This window comes from Lissotriton vulgaris, chromosome 3_1 (assembly GCF_964263255.1).
Source record: "Lissotriton vulgaris chromosome 3_1, aLisVul1.2, whole genome shotgun sequence".
Lineage (NCBI taxonomy): Eukaryota > Metazoa > Chordata > Amphibia > Caudata > Salamandridae > Lissotriton > Lissotriton vulgaris.
The window spans coordinates 522044540-522066071 of record NC_141689.1 but is presented as its reverse complement, the minus strand read 5'-3'; the positions used below and the strand labels follow the sequence as shown (position 1 = coordinate 522066071).

General features: G+C 47.2%; 1 protein-coding gene across 1 annotated transcript; it reads right to left on the bottom strand.

The window, feature by feature from the left end:
- Positions 1–18230: 18230 nt before the first annotated feature.
- On the bottom strand, positions 18231–21089 carry LOC147726722 (uncharacterized). Its single transcript, XM_086962975.1, has 2 exons — positions 20954–21089; positions 18231–19164 (listed from the first exon to the last, which is right to left on the bottom strand). Exons 1-2 carry the CDS (start codon positions 21087–21089, stop codon positions 18764–18766), a joined length of 537 nt encoding a protein of 178 aa, XP_086819101.1. The 3' UTR covers positions 18231–18763.
- Between the last annotated feature and the right edge of the window lie 443 nt (positions 21090–21532).

Sequence of the window (21532 nt, the reverse complement as noted above, 5' to 3'; positions counted from 1 at the left end):
CCTCGGTCTGACCTCCTCAGCCTGGGACAACTCCTGGTGGCCGACCGCTATGGGGAACAGCACCGACACCCACTGACCACGCACACAACCTGGGGATCATCTTCAACTCCTCCCTCTCCATGTCAAGGCAGGTCAATGCTGTCTCCTCCTCCTGCTACAACACCCTCCGCATGCTCCGCAGGATCCACAAGTGGATCCGCACTGAAACAAGAAGAACAGTGACACAGGCCCTCGTCAGCAGCAGACTAGATTACGGCAACGCACTCTATGCAGGAATCCCGGCCAAACGCCTGCGCCGACTGCAACGCATCCAAAATGCCTCCGCCTGACTGATCCTCAACGTCCCTTGCCGCAGCCACATCACCCCTCACCTGAAAGACCTACACTGGCTCCCCGTCGACAAGAGGATCACCTTCAAGCTCCTCACCCACGCAGATAAGGCACTCCACAATACCGGACCAGCCTACCTCAACAGCAGTCTCAGCTTCTACAACCCCACCCGCCAGGTTCGCTACGCCAGCCTCGCCCTACGCCAGCCTCGCCCTCGCCGCTGTCCCCTGCATCCAACGAACGACCTCCGGCGGCAGATCCTTCTCCTTCCTCGCTGCCAAAACCTGGAACACCCTCTCTACCTACCTACGGCAGACCCAAGATCTGCTCACCTTCAGAAGACTCCTCAAGACCTGGCTCTTAGAGCAGTAGCAGCAGCCCCCTCCCCACAGCGCCTTGAGACCCTCACGGGTAGGTAGTGCGCTTTACAAATTGATTGATTGATTGATTGTTATGGCAGAAGATAGATGGGACGTGAATCATTTTAAGTTCATGTTTAACAACTGTCAGTTTTAATAAATGCCTCTCAATTCAGTTGTATAATCTCATTACTAGATTGAAACACTTCCACATATTAAAGCAAAACACTTTCTTTTTATTTTGAAGAGTCTTCATCATATTTTTATATAGTGTTTGTTACACAGTTTATGTGCCAAACGTTTTCTGAGCTCAACTGGTCCACGGGCTGTGAAAGCCCCTCCAGACCATCAGCTCTGGCTAGGCTCAGTGTTAATTTGTTGCCGTGTCCACCTTTACCATAGGTGGCAAGTGACTGGAGGTGGTCCAAATCTGTGGGATCTCCCCAAAAGTGTAACATCTGCGGAAATATTGATAAATGTCTGCGGGAACGTAAGGTGAAAGCCCCTCCAGACCCTCAGCTCTGGCTAGGCTCAGTGTTAATTTGTTGCTGTGTCCACCTCTACCATAGGTGGCAAGTGACTGGAGGTGGTCCAAATCTGCGGGATCTCCCCAAAAGTGTAACATCTGCGGAAATATTGATAAATGTCTGCGGGAACGTAAGGTGAAAGCCCCTCCAGACCCTCAGCTCTGGCTAGGCTCAGTGTTAATTTGTTGCCGTGTCCACCTCTACCATAGGTGGCAAGTGACTGGAGGTGGTCCAAATCTGCGGGATCTCCCCAAAAGTGTAACATCTGCGGAAATATTGATAAATGTCTGCGGGAACGTAAGGTGAAACTTGCAAAAATGAGCGTGAACAACTCTTAGACCAATGACACCTAGCATTTGCAATTACAAACCCAAGAAGTCTAGCACTGGCAACCAACCCTTTGACTCTAACATTGCTTGTTTTGTCTTGGCTTATGCAATATGTATTGGTTGAGCTGCTGGATCCTCATCTATATATATGTATACATATATATATATTTTTTAAGAGTTGCTTAAAAGGAAAACTTTATTTTGGTCTGAAGAAGAACACATTGTCATGGTATCCTGCAGCACTCAAGGGAACTACTTTGTCTAGGATGAGTCTCAGGCTCAAATCCGGATGATCACAGTAAACTCATTGGAATGCACAAAGAGTATTTGGATATTTATTTATATAAATAATTATTAGTTTTAGGTACAGCCTGTCTCCTTCAAACTATCTTGTGGATTACTTGGTGGAAAGTAGGGGTGTGTCCATCTGATAGGCTTTCCAACCTTGGATAATTAAAAAGGGTCCTGTCTCGTGTGCATAAAACCCCCTGGGCCTTACCCCTACTACGATGAAACAATATCCAGTTTGTACCTAGTGCAAACTGTCAATTGAAAGCATGCATCCCATAGCTCATCAGATCACCTTACAATACCTCTAAAAAATACTCTTTCAGGGACTCCATCAATTTGAAGCAATATCGGCTTTCAAGCCGTCTTTACATTTGCATACTCGCCAAATGTGTGCCTTTACATTTCTTTCAGGTAGCATACATCCTGGCAAGAAGGCTTCTTTCTTGTTCAGCAGTCTGTCCCTCACTCAACTTCGCAGTGCTTGAGACTTCCTCATAACCCCATCAGCTAATGCATGGCAAATGCCAGAATTAACCACTCCAGTACATTTACCTAGGAATTGCATGTGCCAAATAAAAATAGTATGGGCGCGTCGTGCCCTTCAGATCCCGCTCACTTCGACCTCAGTGTGCTGGAACCAAAATTTTGCGTAGAAAGTCACGACTAGCACTACTGAATGTCGGGGACGAATACCATGACAGCGTAGTCTCGATTCCACCTCATGACTCTTTCATTCACTACCTTCTACATTTATCTCACCTTGCAGGTTCTCTTTGATCCCTGCTTTCTCCATTTGTCACTCTTTTTCTGTCTTTCTATTCCTCTTTCTGTGACCTGTTTGTCATTTTTAGGTCTCGCCTTCGCAGCACGCATGCGCTGAAAGGCAAAAATACCTTTTCCCGTCGTTTTGGCTTTTCAGCCAAGCACGTGCACGCGTTTCATTGCCTTCAATGGCAACAAGTGCACATCAGGAGATTCACTCGCTGGAGCCCACGCCACCATCTGGCAGCACTTATCGCTCCCCTGAGTGAATCGCGCCCACTCCATTCCTCTCCACCCACCCGCGCGAGGCACGCGTGTTTGTACTTGTTTACACAGTTTCGTGTGAAGCAAAGCTCGGCCTCTCTTGCTCTTCACGCCTGTTCCTGTATCTGCACCAGCGGAGATCAGCCCGCTGCCTTGTCAGACACTGCCCAAGAAGCTTGTCCTGCCCTGAACGCGAAGTAGCAAAAATCTCAGTGCTAATAAATATCGGAGTTGGGCAAGCATCCGTGGCAGTCCGTGACGTCCGTCACATGGCATTTGCAGTGCTGTTCTGCCGTAGTGTACATATACGTTTTGCCTGACTCGAATATGGCCATAACGCTGACTGGCAATATAAGCGTAGGAAACGGTGAGTGTACCATTTTAGATGACCTCTGACTGGGTTGGGTATGAGCGCGCATGTCTTCCGGTTTCAGTGACTCCTCTGATCCCGCCTCTTTGTGACGGACGTCACCTGACCTCGAGGCCCGCCCCGCAGACATTCGAACAGTGCCTATAGGACAGACTCTTGTGCAGACTAAGTGACTTTGGAGCAAGAAGATCTGTACCGGGAGCTGCTTTCAGGTGAGCGTGGATTTTTCATTTCCGAGTACAAGCGCCCACGAGCTCTTGCACATAGGGGAACATGCAGTTTAAGAAGCCCCCGTCTTGGACATAAGTCATGCAGGAGTCGACCGAGGAACCATGCACCACGAGAGCCCTCCAGGTGCTGCACATTTTTGGGTTGTGCACAGTAGGACTCGCGGAGTCAGCTAGTGCATGTCACGTGCAGGAGGCAGCACCTCCAACCACTCTGACTCCGGGTATTTGGGGAATAGTATATGTGTTCTTGGGTATTCCGGGAGGTAATGCGCATGGATCTTAAGGTGCTCGGCGACACTGCAGCGTTTCGGGCTTAGTATGTTCTGTGCACTACAGAATGGGGCCCCGGTGCTGGATCTGTGTATACTAAATAGACTTCACATTGGAGATAGGCATTGCAGGAGCTCCTGTTACTTTGTCATGGCATCAATGATCCTTCGACCCTTTCAATGTACTTTGTATGCTCTCTAGGTTCTGTTAGTGAAACTGGTGAAAGCTGCCTCTTGTCAGTGCCTGCCTGGTGATGCCATTATTTAGGCTTCAAAGATTGTCTGGTTCGGTGGGGGTGCGGCATACACATGCAGTGATGTTAGCCGAATGCCCAGTTTGGATACGTACAGTGATGTTAGCCGAATGCCCAGTTTGGATTATGGCCACTGTTAGAGGTGTGAAAGCAGCTTTAAGGAATGTTTTCTAGGCTGTTATGTAGAGTCTGGCAATTGTTTTGGTTTACTATTATTATGTTCATAATCTACTCCTCATATGCATTTTACTTACAGACCTCCTGATTAAATTGACATATGCGTGTGTACATTTGAGTGTTTGATATCCAAAAAACCCTAGTACAAAAAATGCGGGCTTTTTGCAACACCAAAACCTCTACAGTCCAGAAGTCTGTTGCAACACCAACACATTCTAGAATGCTCCCACCAGTTTGGTGTATGCTCATTTGAGACAGCGAAGCACTTCGAAAAACCTGACTGTTTGTTCCGTAAGAGTTGTTATTGAACATCCAGAGGTCTACTCACTTTTTGACGGTGTAACACTGGGCTAGCAGGCTCTAGTTTCTATGTTGAAAATATGGTTTTCATAGAGAGTTGAGAAAAAAAAAGAAAACCAAACCAGGGAGGTTAAATAAATGATTTAATCTAAAGTCGTCATTTGGTAGCCCCGTTGTAAGCATGGCAAGGCAGAAGTATTAGCACGTAAGTTCAAATGGAAAATGATTGCTAGGTGCTTGCTCTAGTGAACGGTATTTGTCTCAAGGTCACAGTGTTGTGGAGAAGTGTGGGCTCAATGGTTAGAGCGGCAGACCCTGATGCAGAGGTCTAGCTCGGGACCAGGGTTCAATTCTCTGCCACAGTGGGTCTTGGGCTCAAAATTCCACTGACCTGATAATTCTCACCTCAGTGCCTATTCTAATCATAGAGTCCCACTCTGCAACTCTGGGCAATAGCTTGCTTAATCTCCACAACGGCCCCCACAACGCTAAGGATGCCTGGCCTCCACAGTGGGGGTGCCCAGGAGTGGACGCCTCACAGGGAAAGCCAGGACGGGTTCCACAGCGGTGGAGGCCAGGCATCCTTAGGGTTGTGGAGATTAAGCAAGCTATTGCCCAGAGTTGCAGAGTGAGTAGTGCGCTATAAAATTTTACATTTTAATTTGCATTTTGTATATTCCGGAGATTTTATTACAAGACAGGAGGTTCATATAAAGCTGTCTTTAATTGCTTTTTATTAACCGCAGCCAAGCAACTACATTATTGAGGAAATAAATGCAAAAAGAACTACCAACAGTGACTTCATAATCAATGGCATGTCGATTAGCCCAATAATTATCTTGACTCAGAGCAACAATTCCTCTTTCCTTGCTGCTCCCGGTCAAGATAAGTAGTTTGTTCGCATTTCCTTTTTCTAGTGTATAGTGTACACAACTGTATGCTTAATTTACCATGTATTTCACTGCTGTTGCATTGTTCCTACTGCCCCTGCATGTGCGTTCGCAGCAATGCTCTGCCGTTAGAGGCTTTTCGCCCTCCCTCACTTCGTCGTCAGGTTCTCCTTCTCTGTGCTGTGACTTGCATCATGTTTTTTTCTCTGGCCTCAATATCGTCCTTTTCCTTCCCTCTACTTCCCTGGATCGCAGTCTCTCACTGTAGGATAACGCCTCCATTCCTCACATACCCTCTCCCTCAGAATTTGGAGGTCTTTAATAAAATCCAGCCTTTCTGACAACAAGGCTGGTAAAATCTCAATTTTAATGATGGAAGGGGACCCTATCCCAAGTAAGGAGTACCCATCCGACAGCTCTTTCCTCTGGATGCCTCGATCAATGGAACATATGAGATCACAATTACTGGATGCATGTTGCCAGGGAGAGATAACAAAGTAAGATAAAATAACATCTTCCCTCCTCTGGCCATCGGATGGGTGCCAGCCAGTCATTTGCTGTGCCCTGTGGCTTGACATACGATATACCAGGCGGCTACTTGTTTATGTTTGGTCAATTTCCATGAACATCGCCTTGTCTTACCCAAACGTAATTTTTTTAATGCTCTGATGCTGCCTGCAGCACTAGTCTCATTGCTAGCTTGGAAGGATGCACTATCTGACTGTCAGACTTTTAGCAGCATAACCAGTGTATGTGTTGCTTAGTACCTTTTGTATCATTTAAAAAAAAAATCAAGGAACCCTTTCTGCAGATCGAAATTGTGTGTTTCAACAACATTTGAGGTTTTCAACCACTGCTTGATTTCTTGCACCGTTTGCAGTAAGCGTGGGCGGAAAATCCGTTCCGCTCGCGGATTTTGCGGATTTTCGGGAAATCCGCAATCCGCGAGATTTGCGGATTTCCCGCAAAATCCGCAAATTCGCACGCAGCGGATTTTTTTGGCGGCGCGCGGCGTTGGTGATACAATTTTTGCGGCGCGCGGCGTTTATCATCGTTTGCCGAGTTGTTTTTTTCGATAGTTTGCGAGTGCTGCGCCATTTTGGATCTTGCTGTGTGATCCCGCGGGAATTGGCGAGCGCGATTACGTCATCGCGGCTTGCCAGCGATAGTTTGTCAACGCGAGTACGACGAGATCACGTCTCGCGGTACTTCGCAATTGCGAGATTTGAGATGCGGCGCGCGAAAATATAAATTTGCAATTCTGCACAAGAAATCCACCAGCAAGCAGCATAAACCTTCTAGAAATGATGATTTTTATGTGAATAACTCCTTAGTTTGACATTTGCCTGCACTTTTTTAGCGAGGAGTCCATTTTGGGGAGGGGGGCAGGGGGGTGGGAGGAAGGAAGTGCCCCATAGTCTTCAACTTCCTGTTCCTGTTCAGCAGGCTCCTCCCAGTGCTTTGTCCATCTCCTGGTCACTTTTCATTCGGATGTGGACCTGGAAGGATTACCTTTTGTGGATGCTGCTGGATCTTTGGATTTGAGGCCTTTTTGACTTTCTTTGGATCACTGTTGGATTAGAAATTTTACAAGTAAGTTTGTTTGGGGCATTACAGTTGCTGCAACTAAAATTTTGGGATTTTCGATTTTTGGGCTGTTTTGGGGCCTTTTCCCAGGGGTACTCAGTGGTGGGTGGACTGATTCTTTCTGTGGGTTGTCTTGAACTTAAACATCATGGAGGCCATAGATGAATTGGGATTGTGCTGATTTTTCTGTGTTTTTCGATTTTTTTTTGTTGTAAAATTTTGTGTTTTTCGATTTTTGACCTGTTGTTGGGGCCTTGACCAGGGGTAGTGAGTGGTGCATGGGCCTAGTCTTTCTGTGGGCTGTCTTGAATTTAAACATCATGGAGGCCATGGATGGAATGGGATTGTGCTGATTTTGCAGTGTTTTTCGATTTTTGGGGGTGTTCATGGGGAGGGACATGCCATGTGGCTGGTGGCCATTTTGAGTGCAGCTACAGGCACTGGCCATGTGCTGGCAGGCAAGTGGCCATTTTGAATGCAGGCTTTGTTGTTAGGCCTCCAACCATTTTGCCTACTTTTCAACCTTTATTTATGCCAGGGGTAGTGAGTCTTGCATGGGCCTAGTATTTCTGTGGGTTGTCTTGAATTTAAACATCATGGAGGCCATAGATGAATTGGGATTGTGCTGATTTTTCTGTGTTTTTCGATTTTTTTTTTTTGTAAAATTTTGTGTTTTTCGATTTTTGACCTGTTGTTGGGGCCTTGACCAGGGGTAGTGAGTGGTGCATGGGCCTAGTCTTTCTGTGGGCTGTCTTGAATTTAAACATCATGGAGGCCATGGATGGAATGGGATTGTGCTGATTTTGCAGTGTTTTTCGATTTTTGGGGGTGTTCATGGGGAGGGACATGCCATGTGGCTGGTGGCCATTTTGAGTGCAGCTACAGGCACTGGCCATGTGCTGGCAGGCAAGTGGCCATTTTGAATGCAGGCTTTGTTGTTAGGCCTCCAACCATTTTGCCTACTTTTCAACCTTTATTTATGCCAGGGGTAGTGAGTCTTGCATGGGCCTAGTATTTCTGTGGGTTGTCTTGAATTTAAACATCATGGAGGCCATGGATGGAATGGGATTGTGCTGATTTTGCAGTGTTTTTCGATTTTTGGGGGTGTTCATGGGGAGGGACATGCCATGTGGCTGGTGGCCATTTTGAGTGCAGCTACAGGCACTGGCCATGTGCTGGCAGGCAAGTGGCCATTTTGAATGCAGGCTTTGTTGTTAGGCCTCCAACCATTTTGCCTACTTTTCAACCTTTATTTATGCCAGGGGTAGTGAGTCTTGCATGGGCCTAGTATTTCTGTGGGTTGTCTTGAATTTAAACATCATGGAGGCCATGGATGGAATGGGATTGTGCTGATTTTGCAGTGTTTTTCGATTTTTGGGGGTGTTCATGGGGAGGGACATGCCATGTGGCTGGTGGCCATTTTGAGTGCAGCTACAGGCACTGGCCATGTGCTGGCAGGCAAGTGGCCATTTTGAATGCAGGCTTTGTTGTTAGGCCTCCAACCATTTTGCCTACTTTTCAACCTTTATTTATGCCAGGGGTAGTGAGTCTTGCATGGGCCTAGTATTTCTGTGGGTTGTCTTGAATTTAAACATCATGGAGGCCATAGATGAATTGGGATTGTGCTGATTTTTCTGTGTTTTTCGATTTTTTTTTTTTGTAAAATTTTGTGTTTTTCGATTTTTGACCTGTTGTTGGGGCCTTGACCAGGGGTAGTGAGTGGTGCATGGGCCTAGTCTTTCTGTGGGCTGTCTTGAATTTAAACATCATGGAGGCCATGGATGGAATGGGATTGTGCTGATTTTGCAGTGTTTTTCGATTTTTGGGGGTGTTCATGGGGAGGGACATGCCATGTGGCTGGTGGCCATTTTGAGTGCAGCTACAGGCACTGGCCATGTGCTGGCAGGCAAGTGGCCATTTTGAATGCAGGCTTTGTTGTTAGGCCTCCAACCATTTTGCCTACTTTTCAACCTTTATTTATGCCAGGGGTAGTGAGTCTTGCATGGGCCTAGTATTTCTGTGGGTTGTCTTGAATTTAAACATCATGGAGGCCATGGATGGAATGGGATTGTGCTGATTTTGCAGTGTTTTTCGATTTTTGGGGGTGTTCATGGGGAGGGACATGCCATGTGGCTGGTGGCCATTTTGAGTGCAGCTACAGGCACTGGCCATGTGCTGGCAGGCAAGTGGCCATTTTGAATGCAGGCTTTGTTGTTAGGCCTCCAACCATTTTGCCTACTTTTCAACCTTTATTTATGCCAGGGGTAGTGAGTCTTGCATGGGCCTAGTATTTCTGTGGGTTGTCTTGAATTTAAACATCATGGAGGCCATGGATTGAATGGGATTGTGATGATTTTGCAGTGTTTTTCGATTTTTGGGCCTGTACTTGTGGCCTTTTCACCAGGGGTATTTGAGTCTAGCATGGGCCTAGTCTTTCTGTGGGCTGTCTTGAATTTAAACATCATGGAGGCCATGGATGGAATGGGATTGTGCTGATTTTGCAGTGTTTTTCGATTTTTGGGGGTGTTCATGGGGAGGGACATGCCATGTGGCTGGTGGCCATTTTGAGTGCAGCTACAGGCACTGGCCATGTGCTGGCAGGCAAGTGGCCATTTTGAATGCAGGCTTTGTTGTTAGGCCTCCAACCATTTTGCCTACTTTTCAACCTTTATTTATGCCAGGGGTAGTGAGTCTTGCATGGGCCTAGTCTTTCTGTGGGTTGTCTTGAATTTAAACATTATGGAGGGCATGGATGGATTGGGATTGTGCTGATTTTGCAGTGTTTTTCGATTTTTTTGTGCTCTATAACTGAACTGATGTTCCTCTGTCTTCCATTTTTTTTAGGTGCACAAGACTCAAGAGAACCACCAGTGCCAGGAAGAAGTCCTGCAGCGGTGTGTGTGTGCAGCATAACGTCACGCGACGTCACGTCTGGCCTCAGACAACTCTACAATTCGTGCAACTGCGGCCTGCTGTCTGACCTGCTCTGAAGAAGATGGCCCCAAAGAAAGTTCTCCGTAGCTCCTCTAGCAAGAAAGTTGCTAGTAAGGAGCAGAAGAAGCAAGTTACCAAGGAGGCTGGTGTGCCACCCGCCACTTTTTTTGGGAGCAAAAAAAAAAGTACGCCTGCAGCAGCAGGATCTGCTGGGGACCAACCTGAGAGCAGCACCCCTGCTCCATTGGGTTCAGTGCCTCCACCACCACGCCAACTTAAGTCAAAGCCCTTGAGTGCTTCAGAGGCAGTCAGTGTACTTCTCCAATCACCATCGACCAGTGATGTTGGCTCATCGCAAGAAAGTAGCAGCAATGTCCCTGAATCAACACAGGTTGTTGTAACTCATCTGACAAGTGTTGAACAACCACAGCCGCAACAACAACACCATGTGCAAGTACACGCCCAAGTACATGTGGAAGGAGAGGCAGCAAAAGGAGATGCGCAAGCAAAGGTGCATGGACGTTCACAAGTGCCCACAATAGTTGTTCCTCCCGAAGTAGGGGCACATTTGGAAATCGACAATGAAGCTGAGGTATCATTGGAAGCCACTCCTCCTGATGATCATTCATTGTCTTCCACATCCCTAGCAAGGAAAAGATCAAGGGGGGTGTCTACATCTTCTTCAAGCCCACCTCGTTCTGGTGCAAGTGATCTGTCTTGGGAACCACAACTGCGGTCTGACAGTGAGGCAGAGGCACACCATGATCTGACACCGTTACCTAAGCGTAAAAGGAAGGTCGTCCAAAAACTCAAACCTATGGAGTGTGATGAGGCTCAACAAGAAGTGACAGATACTGCTGGTGATGAAGCCTCTCACGATGACGACGAGCCAGTCATCACAAAGGTCACTGCAGCCCCACCGGGCATGCAGCAAAGAGACATTTTGACCCTATCCCGAGAAGCTGCTGAGCGTGATGACGATGTCGGCGAGGAGGCAATGGAAATGGAATCATTAGATTTGGAGTTAAGTAGTACACCAAAACCTACCGCTTCCATATTTCTTCGCAAGAAGGTACCCGCCTCGTCCTCGACCTCAATTCGTGGTGGTGAAAGTGCAAAACGTACTGAAGTTCGGCAATCCACATCCTCCACTTCATCTGTCATTAGCAGCAGGACCACCACCACCAGTATCGCTGCCTCCTCCGGCCCCCGAAGACATTTCAAGTCTCCAGTTTGGGACTTCTTTAGTGTTTGCCCAAAAAAGGAAAACGTAGCCATTTGTAGCCTTTGTAAGCTTCGATTTAGTCGTGGTAAGCTTGGTTCTAACTATGGTACCGGAGGCCAGAGAGGTCATCTTGAGAGAAGGCACCCTGTCGAATGGTTTCCGCACCTAGAGGCGGTCAAGAAAGCCGGAATTGCACGTAATGAAAACGTTGATTTGTCATCTGCTGATGACGAGGTAGAAGACGATTCAAACACTTCACTTACACCCAGTTCCCATGTCAGCAGCACACCCCATGGGAGCCACACTAAGAGTGTGGGAGAGAGTGAGACATCAATGCGGAAAAGTTCATCAGCGAGCGTAACTGGGTCGAAGAGATCATCATCATCCCGTAAATCATTGGTCCAGGGCAACATTAAAAAGATGTTGTTTACAGAAGCGCAATATGAACGCAACCACCCAATGACCCGTCTGTATAACACTAAGCTGGCTAAAATGCTAGCTCTGGACCTTCTCCCTTTTTCTTTTGTAGAAGGGGTTGGTTTTCTAGAATTAGTGACAGCGCTCTGCCCTAAATGGAAGGTTCCTAGCCGGTTCTATTTTGCCCGAGTTGCGGTTCCAGCACTACATGAAGATGTTCTGAAGGTGATTGGGGCAGCTTTGCAGAAGAGTGCTGTTCACACTATACATCTGACAACAGACATGTGGACCAGTGGCGCAGGCGCTGATTACATGTGCATCACTGCACACTGGGTCTCTTTTTCAGGGGCTAAAGCAAAGCTAAACTCAGGTGTTGACACTAACATTGTTTTTAAAGGTGCTCGGAAACATGCAACACTAGCCATGTTTGGTTTGGAGAAACGTCACACAGCAGAAAACATTTTGGATGTCTTTAACACAAAGGTCCTTAACTGTCTGTCCCCACTAAAACGCAAGGTTGGTTATGTTTCCACAGACAATGGCTCCAATATAGTTAAGGCCATGAGGGACGGTTACTATTTCAGAGTGCCGTGTTTGGCGCACTGTATAAACCTGGTTGTCCAAAAATTCTTGGGTAATAAACGCAGTGCAGCGTACAGTGTATTGGAGAACTGCCGAAAAATATGCAAGCATTTCAGGCATTCTTTTAAGGCCCGCAAGCAGCTGAGGAGCATGCTATATCAAAGTCAAATGCCAGTGAAAGCACTCATCCAGGAGGTGGTAACACGTTGGAACTCAACCTTCTACATGCTTGAGCGTCTGTATGAGCAGTATACGCAACTCGATCAATATTTCTTGAAAGAGGGTATAGAGGAGCTGAGGATGGGTGGGCCGCAATGGAACATAGTTGAAAGCCTAACACGCATGCTTCGTCCTTTTGAGGTCTTCACACGTGCAGTCAGCAAGGAGGACTCTAATTTGGGAAAAGCTATCCCATTGTTGTACATGCTGGAGGACCAACTGAAGGAGGTGTGTTCTGTGTTTCGAAAAGATGACAAAAAGAAAGACTCTTTGCTTCTGGCTGAGAAATTATTAGAGCTCCTACAAGGTGATGAACGTCTTCAAAAGATCCACTCAGAACAGCATTACATTTGTGCTACTATTCTGGATCCACGCTACAAAAAGGCGCTGGCAGGCAGAGCATTCTTTCCTTTTGCTGATGAAGATGTTACAAAGTACAAACGTTGGCTAGCCTTGTCAGTCAAGAAGTTTGAAACAGAACGGCTGGAAATTGAAGGAAATGGCAGTACATCAGCAGGCCATCCCCAGTCAAAACAATCCACTTCTGCACCTGTGGCTGTGGCACAAGTGACCTCTCAGCCGTTAAAGACACCGGCAACCGCATCATCTGCACGAAAGACAGCAGAAACATTGGAGGCTGAAGAGGATTGGCTAGCTCTGCGTGGGTTTGGTTCTCAAAAGGTCAGTGGCACAGCAAGAGCTACGCAAAGTGGAGGAACCTTGGAGGAGGACCTTGAGTCGATGGTGAAGGACTATCTGAATGACTCCACAGAGGTCTATGTTAATTCTGACCCATTGGCGTATTGGCATGGGAAAAAAGAATTGTGGCCACAGCTCACCAACCTGGCTTTAAACTACTTGTCTTGCCCACTCGCAAGTGTGTCTTCTGAACGGGTTTTCAGTGCGGCTGGTGGGATTGTAACTCCCAAACGGAGCCGCCTCTCGCCCAAAAATGTGGAGAGGTTAACAATGATCAAGATGAATCAGCACCTCATACCACCAGATATAAGAGTACGAGAGAGCGTGCCGGATGAAGAGGAGGTGGCCAGCACCATAGATGAGGGAATTTCTACTCTGTCAGGTGGCACTGACCTCACCCGGGCTGAATTCGCAGAGTATGATGACGAAGCCTTATTCTTATTCCTGGACCGTGATTCCGACTTCGAGCCCTGAAAATGAGACAACGAATCAATAACTTTCTTTTTCATCCTTATTCACTTTTATTCCTGTGTGTCTGTCTTTCTTTGTTGTGCACAGTTAATATAATTCAAACTTTAATCAGATAATCACAAAGACAAGCCCATCAGCAGAACTGTCTTCACTTGTTTGCTAATTTATTTGAAGGTGCCGCAGTCTGCATTCCTCAGGTTCACAAGTTCAGAAGAACATGCTCCTCTATCCTCCTCCTCCAGACTCCTATTTCCATCAAAGCAGAGGGCTGGTTTACGCCCAATGAAGAAAGACTCAGCACTTGTGGGGGTGTTGTTCTACCTCTTTGCAGGTGAGTTGACGGGTCTGGGGCCATTGCTGGGAAGCACTAAAAGTGGTTTGTGCCAAATCCGAGGCGGAAATTTTTTTGTGTTTTTGATGACTTGCTTGCCTTTGAGGTGCTCTTAGGGGGGGTTCCGTCTGTTTGTGGGTGAGTTTCATGGTCTGAGAGCATTGCTGGGACACTCTAATCTTGATTGCATTTGCTTTTCAGGAAATCCGTCGTGCCAACCCCGACTTATGGCCTAGCTACGCAGCGCGTTTGGACCGAAGGCCCAGAAATATTGCAAGTATGAGATTTTGCTTTTGTCCTGTTTGGGGGTGTTATGCTTCTTGGCGGGTGGGTTGCCGGGTCTTGGGGCATTCCTGGGAAGGTCTAATACCGGGTAGAAGTGGTTGGGACTAAATCCAGGCCGATTTTTTTTTGGGCTATTTCAGACATTTTGCTCTATGTAGCGTTTTCGGGGGCCTGTTTGGGGGGCTTCCTGGTGTTTCTGGGTGAGTTTCGTGGTCTGGGAGCACTGCTGGCTATATCTACTTTACTTTGCAAGAGGTTTGAAGCAAATCCATGGTGGCAGAGGGGACTTAGGGCCTAGCTGCAGAGCGCGCGCGGAGTGATTTGGGAAATTTGTGAAAAATTGACTAAGTCCCCATTTTTGTACTTTTGCTCTTTGGCTGTTTGGGGGTCTTCTACTCGTTTTCTCCTGGGTTGACGGCTCTGGGGCCATTGCTGGGAAGCTCTAATACCGGATAAAAGTGTTTTGGACCAAATTCCAGGCGGAACATTTTTTGTGTTTTTGATGACTTGCTTGCCTTTGAGGTGCTCTTAGGGGGGGTTCCGTCTGTTTGTGGGTGAGTTTCGTGGTCTGGGAGCATTGCTGGGACACTCTAATCTTGATTGCATTTGCTTTTCAGGAAATCCGTCGTGCCAACCCCGACTTATGGCCCAGCTACGCAGCGCGTTTGGACCGAAGGCCCAGAAATATTGCAAGTATGAGAGTTTGCTTTTGGCCTGTTTGGGGGTGTTATACTTCTTGGCGGGTGGGTTGCCGGGTCTTGGGGCATTCCTGGGAAGGTCTAATACCGGGTAGAAGTGGTTGGGACTAAATCCAGGCCGATTTTTTTTTGGGCTATTTCTGACATTTTGCTCTATGTAGCGTTTTCGGGGGCCTGTTTGGGGGGCTTCCTGGTGTTTCTGGGTGAGTTTCGTGGTCTGGGAGCACTGCTGGGACACTCTAATCTTGATTGCATTTGCTTTTCAGGAAATCCGTCGTGCCAACCCCGACTTATGGCCTAGCTACGCAGCGCGTTTGGACCGAAGGCCCAGAAATATTGCAAGTATGAGATTTTGCTTTTGGCCTGTTTGGGGGTGTTATGCTTCTTGGCGGGTGGGTTGCCGGGTCTTGGGGCATTCCTGGGAAGGTCTAATACCGGGTAGAAGTGGTTGGGACTAAATCCAGGCCGATTTTTTTTTGGGCTATTTCTGACATTTTGCTCTATGTAGCGTTTTCGGGGGCCTGTTTGGGGGGCTTCCTGGTGTTTCTGGGTGAGTTTCGTGGTCTGGGAGCACTGCTGGCTATATCTACTTTACTTTGCAAGAGGTTTGAAGCAAATCCATGGTGGCAGAGGGGACTTAGGGCCTAGCTGCAGAGCGCGCGCGGAGTGATTTGGGAAATTTGTGAAAAATTGACTAAGTCCCCATTTTTGTACTTTTGCTCTTTGGCTGTTTGGGGGTCTTCTACTCGTTTTCTCCTGGGTTGACGGCTCTGGGGCCATTGCTGGGAAGCTCTAATACCGGATAAAAGTGTTTTGGACCAAATCCCAGGCGGAAAATTTTTTGTGTTTTTGATGACTTGCTTGCCTTTGAGGTGCTCTTAGGGGGGGTTCCGTCTGTTTGTGGGTGAGTTTCGTGGTCTGGGAGCATTGCTGGGACACTCTAATCTTGATTGCATTTGCTTTTCAGGAAATCCGTCGTGCCAACCCCGACTTATGGCCCAGCTACGCAGCGCGTTTGGACCGAAGGCCCAGAAATATTGCAAGTATGAGAGTTTGCTTTTGGCCTGTTTGGGGGTGTTATACTTCTTGGCGGGTGGGTTGCCGGGTCTTGGGGCATTCCTGGGAAGGTCTAATACCGGGTAGAAGTGGTTGGGACTAAATCCAGGCCGATTTTTTTTTGGGCTATTTCTGACATTTTGCTCTATGTAGCGTTTTCGGGGGCCTGTTTGGGGGGCTTCCTGGTGTTTCTGGGTGAGTTTCGTGGTCTGGGAGCACTGCTGGGACACTCTAATCTTGATTGCATTTGCTTTTCAGGAAATCCGTCGTGCCAACCCCGACTTATGGCCTAGCTACGCAGCGCGTTTGGACCGAAGGCCCAGAAATATTGCAAGTATGAGATTTTGCTTTTGGCCTGTTTGGGGGTGTTATGCTTCTTGGCGGGTGGGTTGCCGGGTCTTGGGGCATTCCTGGGAAGGTCTAATACCAGGTAGAAGTGGTTGGGACAAAATCCGCGCGGAAAAGCCTTTAGTTTTGGCACTTTTTGTAACTTAGGGTTCGTTAGGGTTAGCCCTAGCAGCAGGATTGCATGTGTATCGGGGTGTTCTAGATTTTTCAAACTGAGTTCTGGGGTCTTAGAGCACTCGTGAGAATGTGTAATTTTGGTTGCAAGTCATTTGAAGAAAATCCATGGTGGGAAAGGGGGGATTTGGCATAGTTAAAGAAAGCCTTTGCCACTATTCTTAACTTAGGGTTCGTTAGGGTTAGCAGTATTTCTATTGCATGTGTTTGAGTGGGGGGGATTTCGAGTCTTGGAGCGATGCTGGCTATGGCTACTTTTGCTTGGTTGCTTGCAAGTGGTTTGAATGCAATCCACGGGGGGTAATGGGTAATTAGGGTACTTCGGCCTACTTTTACTTTCAAAGTAAGTTTTGTCTCCAGTTTTCTGCTAGGCCTCGTTTTTTGGGTGGGAGCACTGCTAGGAAGATCTATTTTTGTTCTAAAACACAGTTTACAGTACACCTAGCTTGAGGGGCAAGATCCGCTACATTAATTTGCCCATACTTATTTATCCTTCAAAAGGTGACTCAGAGTACGCACTTTCAAAAACATTGTACTGTCTGTCTACTAGGAAAAACAAATTGTGACTTTTTGCACTCCACAGCCTACATACCTTATATTTATTTATCAGTGGTGTTGTAATATTATATCACTTCCTGTTTTTCGTTGAATAATTACAGGCCGGGTTTCAGTCTCTGCAATGGGGAAAAAAGGATGGAGTCAGGCTTCACAGTAGCGAGCCACAATTCAGCATCAGGCAGGCAGTGGACAGGGTGTCTTCTGGTGACCAACATCGGTGGACGAAGCGTCGGCTGCAATGGAGGAGTGCCGCTAATAGGAGGATTTTTTTTCTGCGGGCAACTTACTTACCACTTCCAACAGGACCACTACAACCACATAGATACAGTATCCCTTGCCTTTTTCTCTGACTGTGACTGCATTTCTTTGCTCTCTCTCGGCTTCTACATTGATCCCTTAACACATCACTTAGTCCACTCCACTATCTGCACCACACATAGTCATTTGTAAGTGCTCCTACGTAATTCGCAAGTCGCAGCACGCCCCAGGCCGTAGAGGACTGGGATGGCCCCAATGATGAAGCATGTCACCAAGGGGCAACCCTGGTGAGTGAGGGGACACCTAGAAAAAAAGCAATTTCTCCTTTTCTATCTACTATACCTTCTGTCAGGTTACGCAGCCCCTAAGCGCCTACCGTACTATGAAACTACATTTCCCATGAGTAGGCGGGAGACTTGCAGACTATTTAGTGAGACTATATGAGAGTACCCTTGTATGTTAGGACATCACTTCACTGATGCCTGTCTTGTCTTCTCTTACAGGTATCCTTTCCCTGCTGACCCTACCTTTACCCATCCCACATTTTTTATTTTAGTTTGTTATTTTTCTCCCTCGCCTAATGCCTCGAACACCCTGTGTTTACACTTCTGGGTGTTGGTGACATTTGGAGGTGGAACCATATTTGCATCGACTGGATCACGGGGAGTAAACGTGACACCTTCCAGACCAACCCCATTGAGTGTTGTTGTGAATGGATTTATAGTGACCAGCAAGGCTCTCGGGTATCTGGCTACAGAGACCTTATGTTGAATATAGTTATCAATAATTCCACACAGGCCCTGTACTGTCGCATTCTTTCTTTCCACAGTTGTCGATGATATATTCTTACTCTGCTTGACAAAGAACCATTGCTAATGTGAAAGAACTTCAACCGAATTAGTAGTTATACTTTACCATTTGTTAGGCTACAATGTGGCACTGCTCTACTGTACTTCTGTCACCTGCTATATTCTCAGTTGTACCGTTGAATTGCTCAGGAGGACAAACCAGATTTCATTTTCTTTTTTTTCATAGGCATGCAACTGCCACTGTGTCACACCACTAGTACCACCGCTATGAGGAAATTTTATCCGACCAAGATTGCCAACGTTATTCGGTGTTTCCCGTGGAGCCAGCCCTGGGCCTAGCCCTACTTTCAAACACAAATTACAGGTAAGATAAGCGTTTGGTGGTTTGGGGGTATAATGGAGTATTAGTACGAGAGACGAGAGACTGAAGGTAGTACTACTAAAGTCCTAGGACTCTTGGATTCACTTCACTTAGTCTGTGAGAGGCACTTAGTGTTGAAAACATTTGGGCATTTACACTTAAAGGAAGAAAATGGAACTAAACTTTCAGGAAAACAGTCAACGTTAAACCCCCACCCACCAGGCAAGCAGTAAAAAACAGGTATGCTCAGATAAAGTTTGAAAAAGTATATTTATATCCCTAACAAAATAATCTCCCGCAAGACCCTCCCTAACCCCAACGATTGTCCTTCAAAAGTCCCCAAAAACCCAACTCCCAATTCCCACCCCCCAAAAGTCTCTAAAAAAGGGGCAAGGGACACTATGGGTGGATGCTGTTAACTTTTTGGGCCAGGGCATCATGCTCCTCGCGGAGCAAGGCGAGCTCCTGCTGAAGGCGGGACACCATCAGGGTAGTGCGGCGCAGGCGTGCCTTCACTGCCTTGCAGGTGCAAGGCCTGTGAGAAGCAGCTGTTGGCCTTGCTGCTCGGCGGTGGCGTTTGCCTTTGGCAGCCCGGCTCAGTCTCGGTGGACCACTGTGCTGGGTGGCAGCCGGTGGGGCCACGGAGGCCGATGCAGACGACGTTGTCGTTGTTGTCGACCGCACACTTTCCTCGTCCTCCAGGGCCACCAGCCGCCGATATTCCGCAACAGTGGCCTCGATTCTCCGTTGCCGGGCCGCTCTAGCCAGCTCCTTCCTCCTTGTTCGTTTGGAAGGAGAACCTATATGAAGAAAGAAAGACATAGTCTGTAACCAATGCTCTTTAAGATTAACTCAATCATTCAGCAGAAATGTGTGCTGCAGTACAACTAGCAACTTGCAAGCGCATTACATAACTATTGAGGCCAGTATCTATCTAACCTCACACTTCTTCATCCTTGCTCTAACATTAGTGGGAGTTTAAGGAACAAATTCTATGAGCACTGTGGACTTCCATTGGAGTCGACTATGAAAGTACACCAGTCTTATTCTTCTTCTTGTCTCTTGTTTTGGAAAATTGGTACGTTATTTTCTGCAAGCCGGCATAATGCCAGCGCGGTAAACTTGCACCCGAGAAAAAGAGACGCACGCCATGAGGAGTGACCTAGACTTGCGTTGCCGTTGCGTTACTGTACCCGTCCAGTACATGCAGGTGGTGAATCTCTTACTTTTCTATTACGGGTGGCACTGAGAATACTCTGTTACAACTCAAGGGCTACTGCTTAATTAATTTAACTTTCACCCTACAGTGGAAATGAGTACTAGAAATGGAAAATTGAAGAAGATAAATAATCTGATTATCTATCACTTCACATGGGATGTTTTTGCTTATATATGGGATGACTTTAGGTGCTTTGCTTTTTATTGAGTGACAGGCAGTGATACATCCACACATGAATGACTGAGTACTACTAAACTTATTAAGAGAGGTAGGGAGTGGCCACCATAATAACCGGATCTATGCAGTGCTTGCAATACAAACTACTGCTACTATTTATGGTAGTATTTGGACAAAATTAAAAGTTCTTTTCCTTGCCTTTCCTACACTGGAACGGACGTGCGGGTGCAGTGTTACATGCTCTTCAAAGTTACACTTAGTTCATCCACTGACCATCTACTCTCTCTAGATCATGGGTACTCACAAACTTTCTCTCAGGGGCTACATTTACAGTGTAGTTTGGGGCCGAGGGCCGCACTGGTGGGGGCGGAGTCAGAGGGGGCGGGGCTAAAGCAAAACGATAACTTGTGACCATGAGGTTGCACACAGGTCCCTGCAGCAGATGCCCTCATCCACTGAGCCACCAGACCCAGCATTTACATACATCTCTCTCCCTCCTGCTGTCCCTCCTGCCCTCCCTCCATCTCTCTCTCCCTCCTGCCCTCCCTCTCCCTCTGTCATCTCACTGTGTGTGTGTCTATCTGTGTCAGCCTTCAGCCCGGGTTGAGACCGCTTCCTCAACGCGCACACACAGACAACAACACCAAAGTACTTAACAGGTCTTTAAAAGACCATTAACATATTATTGAGGCTTTGTTTGTTTTAGCGCCCCTGCTTCTCCACCCTGACAATCACTGCTTGCCCGGCCCCACAGAGCAGAGGCTTTGTTCTATTTCACCTCTTTGTGGCCTTGCATCTCCACTCTGCTCTGTGGGGGCCGGGGGAGCAGTGATTGTCAGAGTGGAGATGCAGGGGCGCTAACAGGTGAAATACAAAAAAGCCTCTGCTCTGTGGGGGCCGGGGGAGCAGTGATTGTCTGCAAGGTCTGCGCACCGCCAAGGAAGGCTTGCCGGGCCACCACCGGCCCGCGGGCCGTACTATGAGTACCCCTGCTCTAGATACACATATGCTATCTAAGAGTCAGATAGTAGCATGATCCAGGTATATGGACACATACAGTTTCTGTGTCACCCACCCAGGCTGTTGTCCTTCCACCCATCATTGCTTCATCATTCACCCAGCCATGCATCTCATATTCTTGCCTTCCCAGCTAGTCTTCAATCTCAATAAGTAAGGAATATATAAGAGCTTACCTCTGGCCGCCACCACCGTCTCAACTCTCACAGCCGCCGCCGCCGCCTCCTCCCCTGATGAATTGCCCTCCGCCTCCGTGTCGAGCACCACCACCACACTGGCCCCGCCACCAGATGTTCCACCTACAAAGTACATTTAAGAATCTTAGAATAAAGCACTCACTAGTCACTAGTATTTGGTCTAGGAATGAAGACATGTGAAAACAATGTAATTTGTGACTGTCTACGTTAAAGTTAAAAAAAATGTCCCTTTTTCCAGGGAAGGTTGTCTTGCTGCACTTTTTGGCACAACTGATGAAGGCTGATTTTTTAACACGCACCATTTTTCTCCACACAGACAGAAGATGGACTTCTAACAACAAGATCAAGTTGAAACCAGGTGAGAGCTCGGCTCGACCACAAGAAATGTCTTCAATTAATCGTCAGCACTAACCACTTTTCCATTATCAGTTAAACGTTTAGTTTTATTATGACTTCATTTTAATAAATGTGTTTACTTTTAATAAAGCTTTTAAATTTAAATACAATCTGTGTTTTTTGGTCCTCCAGACTAGAGTGACTGAGCGAAAGGTTTTGCAA

What these genes read in the sequence shown, in the direction of transcription:
- LOC147726722 (XM_086962975.1), bottom strand. Translation starts at nt 21,089, where the DNA reads ATGTACTTTGTAGGTGGAACATCTGGTGGCGGGGCCAGTGTGGTGGTG. An exon ending in GACGGTGGTGGCGGCCAGAG is followed by an intron (nt 19,165 to 20,953) that starts GTAAGCTCTTAT and finishes TTCTTCATATAG; the next exon opens with GTTCTCCTTCCAAACGAACA.